This window comes from Schistocerca nitens, unplaced genomic scaffold (genome assembly GCF_023898315.1).
Source record: "Schistocerca nitens isolate TAMUIC-IGC-003100 unplaced genomic scaffold, iqSchNite1.1 HiC_scaffold_376, whole genome shotgun sequence".
Classification (NCBI taxonomy): Eukaryota; Metazoa; Arthropoda; class Insecta; order Orthoptera; family Acrididae; genus Schistocerca; species Schistocerca nitens.
This window is the reverse complement of record NW_026045910.1, coordinates 1,062,226-1,082,826: the sequence shown is the minus strand read 5'-3', so window position 1 is coordinate 1,082,826 and position 20,601 is coordinate 1,062,226. Positions and strand designations below refer to the sequence as shown.

Below are 20,601 nucleotides of genomic sequence, written 5' to 3'. Positions count from 1 at the left end.
TTGTCACATTCTTTTAATCATCATTTCAACTTCTTCATTTGCTCTCATTTTTCTTCCTATCATTATTTTCCAGGTTGAAATTTTTGTTCATGTGATTTTAATTAATTTTATGTATTAATTTTCATTTTTTTATCGTCCTCATTTTTCATCCATGTAACTGCACTCGTTTCTACTCCTAATTTTGCTTGAATTTAATTTCACTTATAAGCCCAATTTTCCTTTAAATCCTCATCTGCATTATTTTTCCCATAGTCACAATAGTAATTTAAGCTGTGCTTTAAATGTTTGGAAAAAAAAAGAAAGAAAGAAAAAAAAGGGGGGGTACATCTTGTCATGAAAAATATATTTTTGACACTATAGTAAGTCATAAATAGATTATTTCATCTTTTATTTTCTAACCAATACACCAGTACTTTCAAATCTTTAAACATTCTAATAGATAAATATTATTAAGTTCACATTCACAAACATTCTGAGTGGAAAAAGAACAATATGAAGAAAAGTGAGAACAAATAAAAAAAATCATATAATGATTAAATGTGACAAAGAAATAGAAATAAAAAATTACATTTAAACCAATTAATTGAATAAAAATAATGATAAATGTCATTTCAATAAACTTTAAAAATAAAAAACTTTAAGCCACATGACAATACTCGAACCCATGACGTTCAGTATGACGAAGACTTTACCCTAACCACTACGACACATAACGAATCTACAAAATTCTCTGTCTTATAATGCTACAGAACACCACATAAAATTCCAATCTGTTTTTTCATCAATTACTCGCTAATGAGGGCCTGCTAGGGTGAATGGCTGCAGGGTGTGATCCTGGGATCTTGAGCTACATCACCGTACGGATGGTTTCAAAAAGTCGATCCCCACTGCTTGGGATCTCTCCCTGTTAATATGACCCCTCTGATATTTTCCTCAGCATGACTGTTAGAATATGTATTCTCACATATCTAGCCAGGATGACAACTCTATTTTCTGCTGCCAAACACAATTCTGATTCCTATATTGAGCACAATAATTACATCATAAGAACAGCTAGACACCTAAAAAACAGTTTATAAAACTGAAATTAAGTAAGAGTAATTACATGCAAACTGCTGTTGGTGGTAGGTTATCTTTCCTGATGGGTCACAAATCCTGCTTCCCCTGGCAGATGAACAGTTTTAATCTTCAAAAAGAAATGCTGCAGGACAAATGCTCTGTAACCTTTCTGGAAGAACAAAAAGCATTACTGAGAGAGTTATAGTTTGACAAATGGAGTTGTGACATCCTAAAGGGCCATTAATGCACATGGAAAGCATTTTTCACCAATCTGACTGCAAATCCATCCATACAGATAAGATTCAGCCTTACAGGAATTGTTTCCCTTATGAGAATGAGATCTTTTCGCAATATGATGCACGTTTCCATACAATCCTAAACCTCCACATGCCTGAAACAGAGCAAGCACATGATCAAGATGTCAGTTTTTTCCTGGTCTCAAGTTGCCCATACTGTAAACCACATGTAGGATCAATGTGTTTTGGTGTTAATTTTTTATCACATACCCTTCAAAGAGGGTGGGAAGCATGCAGTCAGGATAAGTGTAGGTATCTACAAAAACCTAATGTTACATCTATCTGAAGGCTAAAAATGTTAACAGATTTGGCATATATTTGGCAAGTTGCCTGTGCATAACCCAAAATGAAAGACCCTAAGATATTTTGGTTCAACATCTCCCCATTTTTGAGAAAACTACCCCTAAATTTTATGATGCGCAACAACTCAAATACTTGACTGGGTCAATGAGGAACTGAAAATTGAGCATTTTTCATCACCATATATGGGGTATGGGATCTGTGAATGGATATTTTCCTATAAATCAAGGAAAGAAACTGTTAAGACTGTTGCTTATGTACCCCTAAGATAAACACCAGTCAACGAAAGCACACTGACCACAGGATTCAGCTGGGGAGTGGAAAACCTGTGTTCGATTCCCAAACACATTCTGCAGTTTTTTTATTATTTTTCCCCCATATCAAAACTGGTAGGATAAGGAGGGCTAATTAGGTAAGGAATAACAACAACATAGGTAAATAAATTTTTCAGGTGACTTTTTATGAAAACAATTCTGAGTAAGAGTGCAGGGTATTTTTGGCTCAAAAACGGGCTGTTCGAGCTATATGTGGTGTAATTTTGAGAACCTCTTGTCGACCCCTATTCAATAGTCTGGGAATTCTGACATTGCCCTCACAGTATATATTTTCTTTAATGTCGTTTGTTGTTAGCAATATTAGCCTATTCCTGAGAGTTAGCAGCTTTCACTCAGTTAATACTAGGCAGAAATCAAATCTGCATGTGGAATGCACTTCCTTGACTCTTGTGCAGAAAGGAGTGCAGTATTCTGCTGCATCCATTTTTAATAAGCTACCACAAGAACTCAAAAATCTTAGCAGTAGCCCAAACTCTTAAGTCCAAACTGAAGAGTTTCCTCATGGCTCACTCCTTCTATTCTGTCGAGGAGCTCCTGGAAGAGCTAAAAAATTAAGCAAATTCCAGTGTAACATGGTTGATTTTCTTTATTTAAACTTATGACTTGTCGCCTGAATATGTTTTTTATATTTCATTTTATCTGTTTCTACTACCGTGTTATAATTTAATGTATTGACTCGTTCCATGACCATGGAGACTTCTCCTTAATTTGGTCCCACGGAACAATAAATAAATAAATAAAATAAAAATTAATCATGAGGGACCACACAGAGCCAACCGCATGACACTTGCATACAGCCAGGTGCCGGACAGAATTTTACTTCGAGGGTTCAAAATTGCAGTATGTTTCTGAAAACCCAGATAGAATCACCCAACCAAGTGGATGCAATAACAATTCATAGCATAATTCACAATAAACTGTCAGCACCGATTTTTAGCTGATGTTATTGCATGCATGACACTCATTAAATGTAATTCCCAAATAACAAAGATTTTAAATGTCAACTAAACCTGTTTACTATCGAACCTTCAGAAGGAATAATGCAGTTGTGCGAAGACTGTATTCATTAGATGATGATGATGATGATGATGATGATTGAAAGAGCTATTGAAAGGGAACCACAAGGGTTAAAATTTTAATTTTTTTACAAATCAAAGCCATTTGAGAAATTTATTTGCCTACCTTGTTAGTACTCCTTATTGTTTTCCTTACCTCATTAAACCTCCAGTTTCTAATACATTCAATGTGGAAAAAATTGCAGAACCCAAGTGGGAATCAAACACAGGTTCTCTGGGCCCTAGCCAGATGCCTCAATCACTACATACCCAGTGCTTTCGTTGATTGGTATTTACCTTATATGTACATAAAAAGCAATCACAAAAGTTTTTCCCCTTGATTTCTAGGATAATATGCATTTGTAGTCCCCATACATAATGATGAAAAATGCTCAATTTTCAATTATCTATCAACACTTTCAATTTGGAGGTGATCTTGAATCATGAAATTTAGGGGAGGTTTTCTCAACAAAGGGAAGACGTTGAGTTAAAATTTAGGGTCTTTCATTTTAGGTTGTACACAGGTGACCTACCGAATATGAGCCGAATTGGTTGGCTGTGTCCGAGATCTTCCCCTTGTCAGTACTGTTAGGTGGTAGAAATAATGTCACCAGTGAATAAAAGCTTCTGAATATGAAAACAGGTAATGCAAAGGGTTGTGTATCAATTAATATTATAATATTATGTACTGAGTTAATTATGCTGACAGTACTACACAAATGGTATACAATTAGAATGAAATCACTGCAAGTGAGTCATTTAAAACAGCACCAATCAAACAAGTGATAACCATGAAGAGGATAACTGGATTTCAAACATAAAAGTATCTTTGGGTGTACCCCCAGGAAATGTAAAAAAAAGTAACTTTCAGCGAACCCCATGAAAATGTAAGACAAAATACATAAAAAAAGGGTTACTGTTAACATGATATACAGGATGCAGCTATATCAGGCATAGATAAATATATCAAAGTGTCATTTGTGCTAAGCTATATGAACAATGTGGCAAATTCTGTGATGTGCATGACATTATTCACATTTACACCTACCAATTTATGACACTAACTTCTTTTATGGAACTGTACTTTTTTTCTGTGGTATTGGGAAGAGGCTCTGAAGAATACTTCAGTGACTTATCATACATGAAACTAGATCAGACAGTATAACAATTACAGCTCCAAAATGGCTGTTCCACCATCTGGAGAAGGGGTCCAACAAACATATGCCCTGTTGTACAAAATTTAACCACACACTTAATTCGGTCTGCGTGTTTATTAGTATGACTGTCATAGACAAGTGCTCAAAATGTTGACATTGTTTACTGAAACGCACTATAAAGTGATTTCAGATAGAGAATACTGCTGGTATTTCATGTTTTTCGGAAGTCGTCAATTTATCTGAATTAAGACTAACTGTGGATGTGTGTCAAATTGTAATAATAATATTTCTGCTGCTACACCATCAACAGTCAACATAGTGAAAGTCAATATTAACTGTGGCTGTAATCCATGACCAGAATGTCACCATTACAAATGCTACTAAGACATAGCTGAGGACCTACTCCATTTTGATGATGTCTTTTCTTACTTCACTAGATAAAAATAAACACAAAAAAGGTCTCACCAGAAAATAGATTTCCAGCAAGTTGAACCAGCCATGTCTGACAACTGATGTCCAGAGATAGCGGCGAAGCTGTTAAAAGTGACAGACTTGTGGCCAAAAGGCCACCTGCTGAACTCAGCGTTAACGGTTCCGCTACAACTGTGCCATCCGACTGACTGAAAAATATAACAACTCGTTATTGAAGACAAATCATCATCTTAACTTTTAAGAGTGCTTGCTCATTTAATAAATCAAAAGTAACTGAACACAAAGCGGACAGACACATTTCATTTAAGTCCCTCCCCCCCCCCCCCTGAAATAATTGCAAAGCATGAACAAAACAAAAGGAACAAAGCAGGAAACTGAGAAACCCCACTTGCCTCACCATTGCTTTGTTTGAGAAATACCAATACAATCTGGCAAACATTAAGATAACAACAGAAGACAAGCAGTAATTACTTAATGTAACTGAAGAAGCCATAAGTTTTTTTCCAAAATAGCCACTTTCCTTCTAATTTACTATCTTATATTTATCTGATGCATGCATAGATAGTATTAAGCAGTATTTCAATAGTTTATTGACTATACAGAGTACAGATAAGTTATTATGATTTTTTTGTCTTTTATATAAGTTTACTCAGCCCACATCCACTGAATGTACTACTTCTACATAGATTTGATAAAAAGTAGAGGAAACACTGCTGTAACATGAAGGATGTGCACAATGTGGTATGACAACATTCTGTATCTGATAGCAGAATGTCAATTGAATTTGTACAGGGAACAGTGACGGCTGTATTTGAGTCAGTTGCAGTGTGTCCAATTTGAAAGTGAGGAAGGCCAGTACAAGCACTCTTATCAGTATGTTTAGGAAACACGGACAAAGTGCATAGATCAAGACTGAAGTGGCACTTGGTCACAGTGCATAACAATGTTTCCTTCTGGCACTGCACCTCATCACCCTTCATGACAATGAACCCCCTGCAGGATCTCCTCAGTAAGGGGGGGGGGGGGGGGGGGTTATACTGGAATGTCCACCATATTCACTCTACAAGAGTCTGCGCGATTACAATCTGTCCGCCAAAATGAAGGAACCTCTTCATGAAATGCAGTACAAGACAAGAGAAAACATCATCCACATTATAGGGCAGTCCTTGGGAGACATCAACAGAGATGGATGTGCTGATGGTATACAATGCTTTCCATCTCTGTGGAGGAAGTTGATGGAGATGCGAGGCGATTATACTGAGAGGATGTAATACAGTGAAGATCTGTCAATAAAGTCTGGTATGATTTATAATTGTGTTGCCAATAATTTTTATTCAGCCAGTGTACAATCAACAAAACATGATCAATGAGTAAACATTCCACTAACATGAGATCATTACACAGTACTAGCTTAGCTGGATAGTAACTGAGGTGGAAGTATCTATGGTCAGTTTAAGGAATCACTTTGCTATTTGTCCAAGGCAATTTAAGGGAAATTACAGATACCTTAAGTTGAGATAGCTAGACTGGGATATGAACCTCATTCCTGCCAAATATATATCCACCACCAAAACATACAGACAATGATGAAGGTGGGCAAGCTAAAGTAAGTTCTTGACACTATGAGAGAACTTGGGATTGGCATACTTGTACTATAAGAAACAAGATTCAGGGACGAAAGCACGATGGAATCAGAGGGATATGTAATTCTCAAAGGGAAACCCTGTGTTGGGGGGCCAAAGCAACCTTTTATGTTTGGCACACCCTTTGTAGTAGGTTGTAGATACCTGGATAGTATCACTGCGTGGAAGGGCATAAACGAGAGGCTGTCATACCTGACAATGAAAATAGGAAACAAAACCTATACAATAGCAAATGCACATGCACCAACAAATGATAAGGACAAAAAAGACAAAGCAGGAACTGAACATTTTTGGTCCACTTTGGATAAGGTAGTGACAGATGTGGACAAACTATTTTTCTAGGAGATTTTAATGCACACATGGGCATGGAAAGGAACTTTAGAGGTCCTGTGGGAGATTCTCCAACCCACAAGAGAACAAACAAGAATGGTGAGAGATTAGTGGACCTGTGTAGGAGACACAGGATGAGAATAATGAACACCCGTTACAAAGTTAAGGCAGGCAAGAAAACAACAAGGGTCAGCCCTGAAAACAGGGTTGGGGAAAAACAGCGAGACCATGTAGCAATCCGCAGAGAGATTATGAAAACAAAAGTGAGGAAAAATAGCAGGATTGAATCAGATCACTACCTTGTCGAAATAAAATGCATGTGGATACCCAAGAGAGCAAGGAAACCTAGGACCAAAACACTCACAGAATCGACTTAGAGCTTCTGAAAAAACACAGAGAAGAGTATGCAAAGAGAATGGTAGTTCAGAGTGATTGGAAGAGAGTGAGAGATATGATGGAAGAACAGGCAGTGCGACTGGCTACTAACAACAAGAAAAGGAAGCATGAGTGGTGGATGGATGAATGTGAGAATGCAGTTGAGACAGGTGGAAAGAATGGATGAAATAGCAATCCTGTAAAAAGCAAGAAGGCATGTCGAACTTCCAGAATGCAAGAAAAATTGATAGCAAAATGATCAGAAATGCCAAGAGAAGTAGATGGAATGCGAAACTTGAGGAAGCAAAGACAGCCTGCAAGAAACACAAATCACGAGTCTTTTTAAGAGAAATGAAGAGCAGAATTAAAGGCTTCGAGGCAAAAGAACTCTTCGTAAGAGGACAAGATGGCACAATAAAAACTGGCGAAAAAGAGGTGTGCAAGGAAATGGCTAGGTATTTTAGGGATCTGCTGAATGCTGAAGCACCAACAGTAAAGTGGACACACTTATGGTCAAGCAACAAAAGTCAGAACAGTCTAGACAATGCATGCACCAGGGCGGAAGTAGCAGACACAATTAAAAACCTCGAAAACAACAAGGCATCAGACAGTGATGGTATCTGTGCTGAAGAGATAAAGTGGTGTGTGCCTGAAATAGAAAGAAGTATGTAAACGTAATAATGGATATCTGGAGAAATAAGAAAATATCCATAGACTGGAAAGAAGCCATTATAATACCACTATACAAGAAAGGGGACAAGAAAGTACTGGATAACTACAGGAGCATCTCTCTCTTAAACATGGGGTACAAGGTTTTGTCCAGAATCTTGCTGAACGGAGTTGAAGAACAACTAGAGCCAACAATAGGAGAGTACTAGTCTGGCTCTAAAAGAAGGGAGGAACTGTACAGAACAGATATTTGGAGTAAAAAGTATAATAGAACACAGACACAGGAAAGGAAAAAAGACAATAGTGACATTTGTGGACTTCCAAAAGGCCTATGATTCAGTTGACAGAAGTACTCTGCTTGATGTGTTAAAAATGGAGGACTGGATGATACAACACATGCAATAATAAAGGAAATGTTAAGCGAAACTACTGCCAGGATCAGGCATCACAGCATGCTGTCAGACAGGTTTGAAATAAAAACAGGAGTCCGGCAAAGGGATGGGCTGTCACCAATATTATTTAACCTGGTTTTGTACGATGTAGTGAGACAGTGGAGACAACTAAATAGTAACATGAAGATCAAATGTGTGCAAATAGGGTACAAGGTCAAACATAATGCAACAGTGGACTGCCTGGCATTAGCAGATGACATGGCACTCTTAAATGAGACAGAAGAAAAAGCGAAGACAGCACTAGAAAATCTAGCCGAAACAACTGAAAAGATTAGACTGAAGACTGCATATAAGAACAACAAGACATTGAACACTGAGTCTGACTGGAAGATAGATTGCCAAGTAGTTGAGAAAGTCAACAGTTTTCGTTATTTGGGGGAGAAGATAACTGATGGCATACAGAGCAACAGTAACACAGTAGACAGGGCACAGTTTTTGCAGAAGCTTCGGAATGCAGTGAAAACAAGATATGGCAAGAAAAATCTGTCACGGAATGCCAAATTGCAACATTACACAGCAACTGTAAAAAATGCTGCTCTCTATGCATCAGAAACAATCACACTTGGCAAGAGAGCTTGTATACAGTTGGAGATGAAGGAGCAGAAAATTTTGGGAGACACATGGGGCGCCAAAAAACATGGGGATATACGGATACACAGAACACGACAGGAACTGTATGAAAATACTGAAGCCATATCGAGCAAGATGCAGAAGAGGAGGTTACAATGTGTTGGAAACATCATGGGAATGAATGAGGAGAGGTTGACTAAGAAGATATGGAATGCAACATGTCATACGGGAAGCAACTGGGTTAAGGAAGTTAGGGAAGACTGTAGGAATAAAAGAAAGAAATCTGCAGGCAGTAGTACAGGACAGGGAGAAGTATAAAGGGTTGGTGGATGGTCACAGGTGACCAGACACCAACATCAAAGTTGTCTTAACAGAAGAAGCAAGAGAATGAAGAGGTATTGAGAAGAAAGAAGATGTGCAAAACAAACCACCCATGATCCTGAAAGGTCATAATGCAGAAGAAGAAGAAGAAGAAGAAGAAGAAGAAGAAGAAGAAGATCCACTGTCTTATCGACAACGTAGCTTCTCTCAGTATAAATGAATGAGTTGCCACTCACCTAAAAATATAGCACTAATAGTAGCCAGTGCCTGGCACTAAAAACGATTATGTAAGCAATATCTTCACCTAGCTGTTGCACCTCCCAAAACAGATGAAATTATTATAGGTAAAATGATACATACAACTTCAGGGACATGTATAGAACATGGTAAATATTGCACTACGCAAAAGTGTACTGTATAATACCTTTTGGTGTGAATGGTGGTGGACAGTTTGGAAAAAAAATAATACCACAAAGACTTGAGAGACAGAATTGTGGACCAAAACAAGACAACAAATATTGGCAATTACAAGGAGATGATGTAAATGTCAAAGATATTATAGATGGAGATAATATTCAGAATGGACAATGACGGGGACTGAAACCAGCAATGGCATTTCTTTTTTACGGAAAATGTACTGCTCTTCATCCCAAGTGATCTAGAAGACAGGAGAAACTTAATCAATACTGTTATTTGAAGCCCTTTATTCCCAAATACATGGCAAGTGTTTTAACCACTGTGTCACCTAGCTTGGCAACAGCAAGAAGATGAATAAGAGAATGACAAGTTTGTGTTTCCCAATTCTTCACCACTTCACATAAGGCAGGACCGCACAGAGAGGGGTGGCAAGACAGGCCACTTACCAAGAGCGCAGGCACCGAGGGGGCACAAAAACAGACTGCAAAAAAGCCAAGAAAGATGGTTTAAGAATTAAACAGAATAAGTATACGAGTTCTCCTATCCCTCACGTTCCTACCTTCTACCTACAAGAAGAAGCCTTTTCCTCAGCATGTGACTGTAAATGCATCCTGTTGTTACAGTGGCTATTCTACAGTGTCATTCTGCCCAAGTAGCACCATAAAGAAACAGCTACTATGGAACAGACAAATACACCTACATGATTTACAAAACAACAGCACATCTGGTTGACAAAACTCCCTCAAATTTAACAACGGAGTTATGCCGCTACTTCACTAAGATATTTTAGGATCTCAAAGGGTGCTGAAGCAATTAGGTTGGTTGATCAAAGGCTTCCAAGTTTTGCCATTTCTGCCAGCTGAGGATTGGAGGTGGAGTAAGCAAGAAAAAAGGGGTATTTAATTTACCAAATGTAGTAGACATAGTCATACAGTGAAGCTAGTTTACGAAACAGTTGCTTTCAATTTACAGGCAAAAGAGTCAATGAAGGGCAAGCTTCCTATTTGATTATTTTGTAGGTATCCCCCCTCCCAAGAGATGCCTATTCAAGCACTGAAATGGACCTGAGGATATTTATGACAATCCCAGGGACTAAAGCAGCTTGTGAAGGTATCTCCAGCAATCTACAGATAATAAAAATCCATGTAAGGGCAAGTACGGGGTGAAACCAGACTGTCAAATGTACTATCTCAGCAACAGATGACAACACAGCTGCTAAATTTGACTTCAATGCCATAATTAATCTGACATTTTGCCTCCTCGACACGCATTGTTGAGATTACATTTTGGCAGGTAGACTAGGGTGGTGTGGAAGTTGCATCAAGCAGGGGGAGAAAGAGGTAGGAGGGCTGTCCTGGGCACCTTTTGTAGCTGGTTATTGTTCTCCTACAGAAGGAAATTCCCCTCTTGTCCAATCAATTTCGTAGCCTCTTACTTCAAAGACACTAACCACTTCCTTCATAGACTCTCTACTAATCGCACACCCCTTTACCATCTGGATCCCTAGTCATCACTGTTGATGCCTCCTCCCTATACACCAACATCCCTCATGCCAAAGTCCTTACCACTATCAAACACTAGCAACATCCTTCAGACACCAAACCCAAGCCCACTATCTCATTCCTCAGATACCTTGCCAACTATATCTCGACTCACAACTACTACTCCTTTGAAGGGAACATATATAAACAAATCCTCGGCACAGGCATGGGCACCCACACGGCACCCTCCTATGCCAACTTTTTTATAGGCCATCTAGAGGAAACTTTCCTAATCTCCCAAAACCCCAATCCTCTTGTCTGGTTCTAGTTCACTGAGGATGATAATAATTTTATGACTTGGACACAGGGCCAAGACAACCTATCCTGATTCCTCCACAACCTTCACTTGGTCCTCAACCTAACAAACCACCTTCATGAATGTTGACCTCCACCTCTATGATAGCTCTATCCTATCTATCTATTAAGACCACAAACCACCAACAGTACCCACATTTCCACGAACCACCTGGTCAGGCCGTGTGGATGACATATCAGCAGTGATGAGAATTCCCTCAGCCAGTATGCTGAAACTCTCAGAAGAGCCTTCACAGGCAGGCATTGCTTCCAAACCTAGTCCGCAAGCAGATCTCCTGTGTAATATCCTCATACAGCCCTAATCATTCTACCAACCCAAGAGTCAGCTACAAAGGAGTGCCCCCCCCCCCCCCTCATTACCCAATATCACCTTGGAATTGAGCAACTGAAACACATGTTTCGCCCTGATTTAGGTTTTCCGTGATTTCCCTAAATCGTTTCAGGCAAATGCCGGGATGGTTCCTTTGAAAGGGCACGGCCGATTTCCTTCCCAATCCTTCCCTAACCCGAGCTTGTGCTCCGTCTCTAATGACCTCGTTGTCGACGGGACGTTAAACACTAACCACCACCACCACCACCACCACCACCACCACCACATGTTTCGCCAGAGCTTTGATTACCTATCAAGTCTTCAAAAGAAGGGCATCCTCCCCAAGATACTTGCCACCCCACCTAAAGTTGTCCATCCAACTTCCACAACATCCTTGTCCATCCACTGCCACTCCCAACCCCTTGCCACATGTGCCACATCTCTATGGAAGACCCATATGCTGTGTGTGTGTGTGTGTGTGTGTGTGTGTGTGTGTGTGTGTGTGTGTGTGTGTGTGTGTGTGTGTGTGTGTGTGTTCTATTTCCGACACAGGCCTTGTTGGCCGAAAGCTTATTTGTGAGTCTTTTTGCTGTGCCTATATGCAACTCAAATGTGGTAATTATAGTTTCAACGTCTTTTTAATCTATCTTGAACCCCATGAGACAGCAAGTGGACATCATGAGTTAAAAGTCATAGCACCAATTAATCACCAAGGTCTTAGCTATCGAATATCCATCATTAAGAAATGTTGCTGTGTTTAACTGAACCCACAATGAAATCTCTGTACCAGCACTGACAACCCCCCCCCCCTCCCCTGAAGAAATACGTCTTTGTAATTTTTAACTTAAAATATGCAAATCAAATACAGCAGCAGTTTAACATGGATAAAATAAAAAGAAACATTTTTACCTTTGACTTCTTTTAAGGTTTCCTCTTTTGGAATTTGTCTTGCCCAGAAAACAACAGTTCCAAGCACGAGGGTAAGCCGTTGTTGGGAAACGAGCTGACAGCTGGCTCAAAGCTTCACAGCATCCATACTGAACAAAAAGAAAGGCAAACAGAGTAACCTATACTCTCATATGTAGGAGAGAAAGAAGAAAACTTGAATGTAACATTTGACACTAGTGGCACATTTGTGCTAGTGGGTTAGTTCCATTACCAAAGAAAAATCAAAATTAATAACTCTTTCAAAGGTTGGAGGATATTATCAAGTAGTGGTTACTACCAGTATATACCATACAATATTAGGGTATCAATTTAACATACAATAAATAAGAATGACAAACATCAAATATCCTATGTGCCACTGAAGCAGGTGGTCTCACATCAGTACCCAATACCAATGTTGTGTGTGACTTAGTGTAAATCCAAGGAATTAATTTGGCCTCATTCCCAACAGTTGGATTTGTTGATAAATACCATCAAGCATATTCTGAAATCAGGGCTGCACAACACATATACAAAACTTCGCAAATTGAAAAATTGGTTAACTGAAACTAATGGACCATTAAGTAGAGGTAATCCGATGAGTGGATTATGATAAGTTAACAAGCAAGCAAGGGTTCTATTCAGGATCCTCTTACATGACATGGCAAATTTCCATTAAACAAATCTGAAGATACTTATTGAAAACACAGAACTTTCCACAAAAAACAAAATCATGCGCAGAGCATGAGGCAGTTGTGTGGATTGTGGTGAGGTCATGTAATTGACCTGTAGTTTGTGCAGAAAACACAGAATGATATGCTCTTACAATGAATTGAATCACTGCCATGAAATAATTTCGCAGTTGTTCTTTGTGCACGTACAGTCATCTGGCCACATCATCTGGGACACTTCACACATACGGAGCGCACTGAGTGGAGGGGAACCCCTAACGATGAACCAAGTTCTGAAATCTGTAAATGCTGCCATAATATTGCTGCCGCAGTGCCATCCTTAAACTGCAGGTCACACATGGTGCAATAGTTCCAATGGCTGCAATGCGTTTATAATGGATTGTGAGTTAGCAGTTGAATTTGTGTTCACAGTGCAGTGTAAAGTATCATACTGTTAATTTCAAACATATGTGAAAGTATGGTTTCTCTGTAAGTAGCTAGGGGCAATAGCTTAAAGAGCAAATGTCATGAGATTGTACATAATGTAGAATGTTATTCTGCGGAGCATCTTATACCTTTGTTTAAAGTCATCGAATGGGTAGCTGCAGCTCTGAAAATCAGAATGACTTCTGCGAAGAAAATAAGAAGGAAGAAGTGTGTTGGATATCTGCAGGAACCAACTACTGTTCTTTCGTCTCCAGAAAAAACTGGAGTGCATGCTAGTTAAAAAAAAAACTGGATAATTTTCAAGAGGATGACATGGATATGACTATCATATGTGGAAAGAATATCCCACCCCATAGAAGTATATTCTCTCACTTCAAAACAGTAAGTTGTTGTTTAGAGGAAAACCCAGCCTTTTAGTGGTTCGAAAGAAGATCAAATTTCAAAGGAAAACCTTTACTGGAAGAGTTCTGCTCACACAGGATGTTATCATTGTCTCGAGATGCTGTTTTCTGAGGGAAGTACAGGGTGCGTCAGTCAAGCCTGCATTTATTATTAGTGCGTGGAAGTGTTGGAAGTAGTGGGGGGTGGGGGTTGAGTAACCAAGGTCACCACTGCATTCCCAAACACAAAGCATTTCAGTAGCCATGGAGCAGTGGACTAAGCACCAACGGTCGTTTGCAGTGAAAGCTGACCATCATTTCCTGGTGTATTTTCAAATTAATCGTAATAGGCCGGTGCCTTCGGTCAACTCAATAAAAACTTGGGTCCAAAACTTTGAAAATGTAAGTGAAACAACAAGGGAAAGAGGTGGCAGAACAAAGACAGCGCAGACTCCCGAGACTGTGGAATGTGTAAGAATTGCTGTGGGAAAAAGCCCCCGGAGATCAGCGTGTAGACAGTGTTGCACTTCAAATTTCTGACAGGACTGTCCAAAGGATTTTGAGATTAGATTTACATCACCACCCATACAAAATCCAAGTGGTTAACGCTTTGAATAACAACAACTTCACGGTCCAGCAGCATTTCTGTGAAAGTCTTTCACAAATGATTCAAGAAAACAAGGAGCTTCTTCATAACCTCTGGATGAGTGACGAGGCACATTTTCACCTCAATGGATGTGTGAACAAACAGAACTTTAGATATTGTAGTGATCAGGACCCTCACCAACTCCTTGAAAAACCCCTGCACTCAACCAAGGTAACAGTTTGGTGTGCAAAGTCCTCATCGTGAATAATAGGTCCTCATTTTTTTGAAAACAAAAGAGGGCAATCCGTTACCGTTACTGCTGAGTGCTATTCAATAATGTTAAGGACATTCTTCATACCTCAGCTTTGTCAATATGCCATGAATGAGAAACATTATTTCAACAAGATGGAGCAACAAGTCACACAGGACATGTGAGCATTAATGTTCTCAATGAAGTTTTTCGTAACCCGGTGATTTCCAAGATTAAAGCAATTGCCCCCCCCCCCCCCCCCCCAAGCTTGTGATTTTTTTCTTATGTGGTTACCTTAAGAGCAAAGTGTATGAAGAAAGACTTCATAGCATTGGTAATCTCAAAGCAAGAATCCGGCTGGAAATCGATAGAATTCCTCAGGGTATGCTCCATCATGTGATAGACAGCTTAATCAATCGCCTGTGAGAATGCCATGATCGAGAAGGACGACATCTTGCTGATGCTATTTTCAAACAATGAAAAAAATGTGTTGATGTTTCTTAAATGCTTTTTAAAGTAGAATAAGATTGTATGAATAAAATTTTGATATCTGCATCTGTGTTTATTTTACACTCATTTAAAAAATGCAGGTTTGATTGCCGCACCCTGTGTCTAAGTGAAAACTTCATGAAATTGTCTGGTTGTATAAAATGTGGGTAAATACTCGTCACTCCAGACAGACTGCATAGACTGATGGCATTGCATGAGGAACAATGAAAGTTCCACTTGGAAGAAGTAGTCGGCTCATTCTTTTACATACTGAACAATCAACAGCTTTGTTCCAAATTCTTTGCTGTTCTTTATATTGAACAAATTTGGGGACTACTTCGAGGAAATGATGGCAATGGTCTTTGCTTCCAAATTTCGAATAAAACTCCACAACAATATCCCCTGAGCACCATATCGTTCCAGTCAATCAACAAAGCCCGTGTATGCAGCAACAGTAAGAGTGACACAGTAGATTTGCTAGGAAAGAGCCTAAATGTAAAAGGCAGAACTGCTGAAAATTGTGAATCAGAATAAATCACATTATTTTGTGTACAACACTGACAAAATTGCAGAGAAAATGGTCACAGAGTGTTGTGCCTTCCATCATATCAATGCCATTTCAATGTAGCAGAACTTGGGTGGGTTCAGGTGAAATCATACACTGTAGACAAAAATAAAGGTTTAAATCATAAGATTTTGAACTTTTTGTGCACAAGGTACTGAGCATTATTACTCGCACAAACAGAACAATATTGTCACACATGTGTGGTACATTTTGGAAGAGGCAGTGGTATAAAAAGAGTTACCAATAACTACTTCACCTTTGAGGGGCAAACGTACAAACAGATAAAGCCTACAGCCCTGAGAACCAGAATGGCTTCTTCCTATGCCAACCTTTACATGGGTTGCTTAGAGCAGGCTTTTCTTGTATCCATAGGCCTTGAGCAGCTGGTTTGGTTTAGATACATTGATGACATCTTTGTCATATGGACTCATGGTGGTGAAGCTGACCTGTTAAAATTCTTGGAATCTCTAACTACATTCTCCCAATTAAATTTCACACATGCCTATTCTCAATCCCAAGTGACTTTCTTTGACGTTGATCTCATCCTCACTGAAGGTCAGCTACACATGTTAAACCCACTACCTACATTTTAACAGTTGCCATCCTCTCCATGTCAAACGTTCCCTACCATACAGCCTTGGCATTCGAGGCAAACAGATTTATTCAGATGCAAGCTCTTTACAGCAATACACCGCCATTCTCACAGCAGTCTTCACTGGACGTAATTACCCCACCAGCCTAGTTAAAATGCAGACTTCCCGGGCCATCACATCCAGTCCTGGTACTGCTGATCCCTCCAAAAAACAACTTAGGAGTACACCACTTGTCACTCAGTATTATCCTGGTCTTGAATGTATTAAGCAGCTACTTCCATAAGGCTATGACTTTTTAAAAACATGCCCATAAATTAGGTCCCTTAGATTTTGCCCACCACACCTAGAATAGCTTTATGTCACCATCACAATCTCTGCAATACCCTTTTCAAACACTATGCTCCTTCTGAACCCATCTCCCCACCCTATGGCTCCTACCCCTGTGACCATCCCTACTGTAAGACTTTCTCTGTGCACCTTCCCACCACCACCACCTGTACCAGCCCTGTAACTGGCAAAACATATACTATCAAAGAAAGAGCCACATGTGAAATGATACGTCGTATACTAGCTGTTCTGCAAACAATGTTCAGCCTTTTTACATCAGCCAAGTTATCTGTTAGGATGCTCCACAACATGACAGTAGTGACCTCCATGCCTGTTTCACTACACGTGCCATCTGGTTTCTTCCCCCAGGCACCAGTTCCTCAGAACTCCACAGATGGGAACTGGCGCTACAACATGTCCTTGGCTCTTGCCACCCACCTGGCCTTAATTTATGTTAATTTCTTTGGTCTCAGCATTTCTTCACAGTAACTATTCCTTTCCTCACTCCATTTTAGTTTTCTACATCTTTCATTTTCTGACCTGTCTATTTTTCATCAGTCCTATGCTATCTCTATTTCATATAATGCACTTAGCTTTTTGCTCGTATTAACTTGTGCACAATGTTTTAACAGTATTCTCTATCTTGCATATTACCCAGTCTTCCATCTTTCAACTCCCAGGTTTTCAAATCTCCTCCAGTGCAGTATCCAACAATCAATCTTTCCTTCTTATCTCATCCAGTAACTAACTACTGACCCAGGGTTCTGGGTGACTTTCCTGTGACTCTCTCCATTTCCTAAACCTCACAAGTCTTTTTCTTTCAGCCCTCTTCCTTCCCCTTCAACCCTTCTGCCAGAAGAACGACCCAATGGCTCTGAAAGCTTGCGAACCATAATACCTTTTATACGTGTGTACTCCCACTGCCGCTTGGTTAGTAGGTTTTTTTATCTATCCAATTACATCATATACATAGTGTATGTATTATACATGCAACAGATAGCAGAAAAGAAAAAATGTATTTGTGTCAGGAGTGGGTTTACAGCAAGTGCAGCCATTTCTCCTTGCTGTGTTTCAGTCACAGCAGTCACTTTGCTGAAAAGTTTTCCAACCAGCACCTCTCACTTCATGGTCCTCCAAATTGGCTACTCAATCTGACACTGTAACGCATCAAGCCTCAAACGCTGATTTGATTTAAGTGCCTGTTCAATTCAACAGACAAGTTTATAAAAGAAAACCACTAGATCTAGGTGGATAAAGTGTATGCAGAACTAGTAGGTAACACATTTCACACTGCATTTTCACACTTAAGATTCATAATTTACTGATTAGCATTTTTTTAAAAGATTACACTGCTTTTTCAAATCCAGTGTTCTTTAAGTTAACTGCAAATGCAGGTTGGTACTAATTTTGAGTAAAATACAGTAAAGTCTTTTCCACCTTGGATTTTCCACAATAAAGCTTTAATTTTTCAAATTGAGTACTGCCATTCTTAATATCTCTTATTTGCAAAATAAATAATCTTGAAAATAAAATTGTGATTTAATAATGGTAGAAAAAATATCTACATAAAAAAGGAAGATGTCACAGAGGGAAAAATAGAACTACTTGTGTTTTTCCTGAATGTTATGAGCATAAAAACGATAATGAAAGGCTGAGTTCATTCTCTAGTTCTCTTTTATTGTTGTCCTAAATGTCTCAATTAAGAAGTCTGGAAATGTTTCTGTCTGCTCCTTGAATACACCTACATTCTACAGTCTTCAACTATTTGTTACAGAATTGAGGAATAAATCTCAGTGTATATCTACCCATTGTCTGCTGTGTAGTAAATGGATTTTTTCTCATTTTTCTTTGGCTGGCTCTTCCAAAATTATGCGCTTTTTCTTATACAATGCATACACTAATCAGAGGGTTCTGTCATGTAGACAAAAATACGCTAGTGCCAAACATTTGTTGAAGTATATAATGCTTACCGAGAGGAATTTTGAAGAAAGGATTAAGCTCTTGCACAGCAGGCTTATCATCCGCGAAAGTGATGATTCGACCAATCTGTCAGATGCAGCTGTGCAAGGGTAGAGGTTGAACGGTGCAGGAATGCTGTTAATGACAGACCGGTATGGCAGTGAGTGGCTTGACATTTCTGGCATTGTAACAAGCAACTGGCTCATATAGCAATTGCTGTAATAGGCTCCTTTTGCTGTCACTGTATCTTGATGAGGGTAATCCACTGGGAAGTACATCTTGTCAATTATGCTGAAACAAATACATTTGAGTGGCATCTGATTCCCAGTTCCACTTTCTTTCATTATTTCTCACATGTAGATTAACAATGTTTCAATTTTTTTACAGGAAAAAGCAAAAAAAGCCAGGCCTAAAAGTGTCTCTACCAAAAATTAATATCTTAGAATATAAAATAAAACTGTTTCAACAACACTGTTCTAAAGAATGAAATTAATATTAATGAGGTAGTAGGCATTGTTGTCTTAGGTTATTTGTGTTGTTTCGACATAGCATGCAGTAATAGCCAAAAAACGATACATATAATATCCATAGCAACAGACAGGCACAGCAGCTGAAATAAATAACTGACACAGAACAGTCCCACTCAGCATCAGTTGTCTTCCAAAAGTGTGAATATCTCAATATTTGATGCAAAAATTACTTTACTTTTTATAACAAAACTGGAAATTAATTTAAAATTTATGTAAGTCAGCAACAACTATTGTTTCAAAACACTGATACTCAAAGTCGCACACCTCTTCACAATTTATTCATAAGACCTACAAGTGCCTTTTTGTAACATGATAACAAACATGAGATCATGTCACACCAGATACTAATTACTATGAACATTCCAAAGTAAAGTCTTCACTGGCAGCAACATCTGTAAGATAGAACAAACTGCTCACTCACATCAGATGTTAACATCGAGTCCCATTACTCCAACCCCTTCACTTTCATATCCAACTGAAACATGTACTGGTCCATAACTGACTCAAGAGGCAGAAATAAGGGACGGGCAAAAGTGGGAGATCAAACAACCTACACAATTCCAAGACTGTCCCAAAAAAATGAACATCTGATCCTCCCCTCTGCAGCCTAGTGGGTAACCACTGCAGCAGTTACTAAAATCCTCCTTTGTGTGAACAAAAATGGTGGAGAGCTCGTATATGGTGACGCTCATATGAAATAACTGACCAAACTGTGGTTTGAAATGCTCATCACTTTACTTTCATGCCATAATTTAGAATGGCTTATTTGGTACTAAGTAAAGTTGTATAGTATTGTTGGCTGGGAGAGGTCTATGAAAGCTCAGTCACCTCCCCTTGCAGCCAAACACTGGTAATGAAATTTTTTCTCACAACAAGATTTGAAGAGGATGTGCATGACATGTAGGACTGCTTACATGACTCTTGGCATCAAAATGGACAATGAGGAGCACCAATACCTAATGGCTATATGTCAGCATCTGCAAGCATATGTACTCTACAAAACAATGCAGAGTGCTTGGGGAAGGTTACTTCATCCTAAAATTATCCACTCCACATCTTATACAATTTTCGTACACAACAAAGGAAAAATTATGGTTTGTACTCCCCACACATCTCATCGTCTCTATGCAAAACATACAGTGGACACACCAAAGTGTTGCAGTCTACACTGAATACAGCACTGACCTGGGAAAAAAAGAAAGGCCACACTGTTTTCCCAAAATTCAACCACTACCCATAAGCACCCCAATCAAAGTGTTATTTTGCCATCAAAGCAATCCATGCAAAATCCCAGTCCATC

General features: G+C 39.1%; 1 protein-coding gene across 1 annotated transcript in view; it reads right to left on the bottom strand.

Annotated features, from left to right (window-relative positions):
- The window catches only part of LOC126229606 (huntingtin-like), a 549,560-nt gene that overhangs the window by 367,940 nt on the left and 161,019 nt on the right, over positions 1-20,601 (bottom strand). Inside the window, exons 14-16 of the mRNA XM_049942347.1 lie at positions 18,783-19,062; positions 12,487-12,614; positions 4,668-4,822 (exon numbers count right to left, since the gene is read on the bottom strand). Coding sequence (XP_049798304.1) covers positions 4,668-4,822; positions 12,487-12,614; positions 18,783-19,062 — 563 coding nt within the window. The remainder of the gene's footprint in view (positions 1-4,667; positions 4,823-12,486; positions 12,615-18,782; positions 19,063-20,601) is intronic.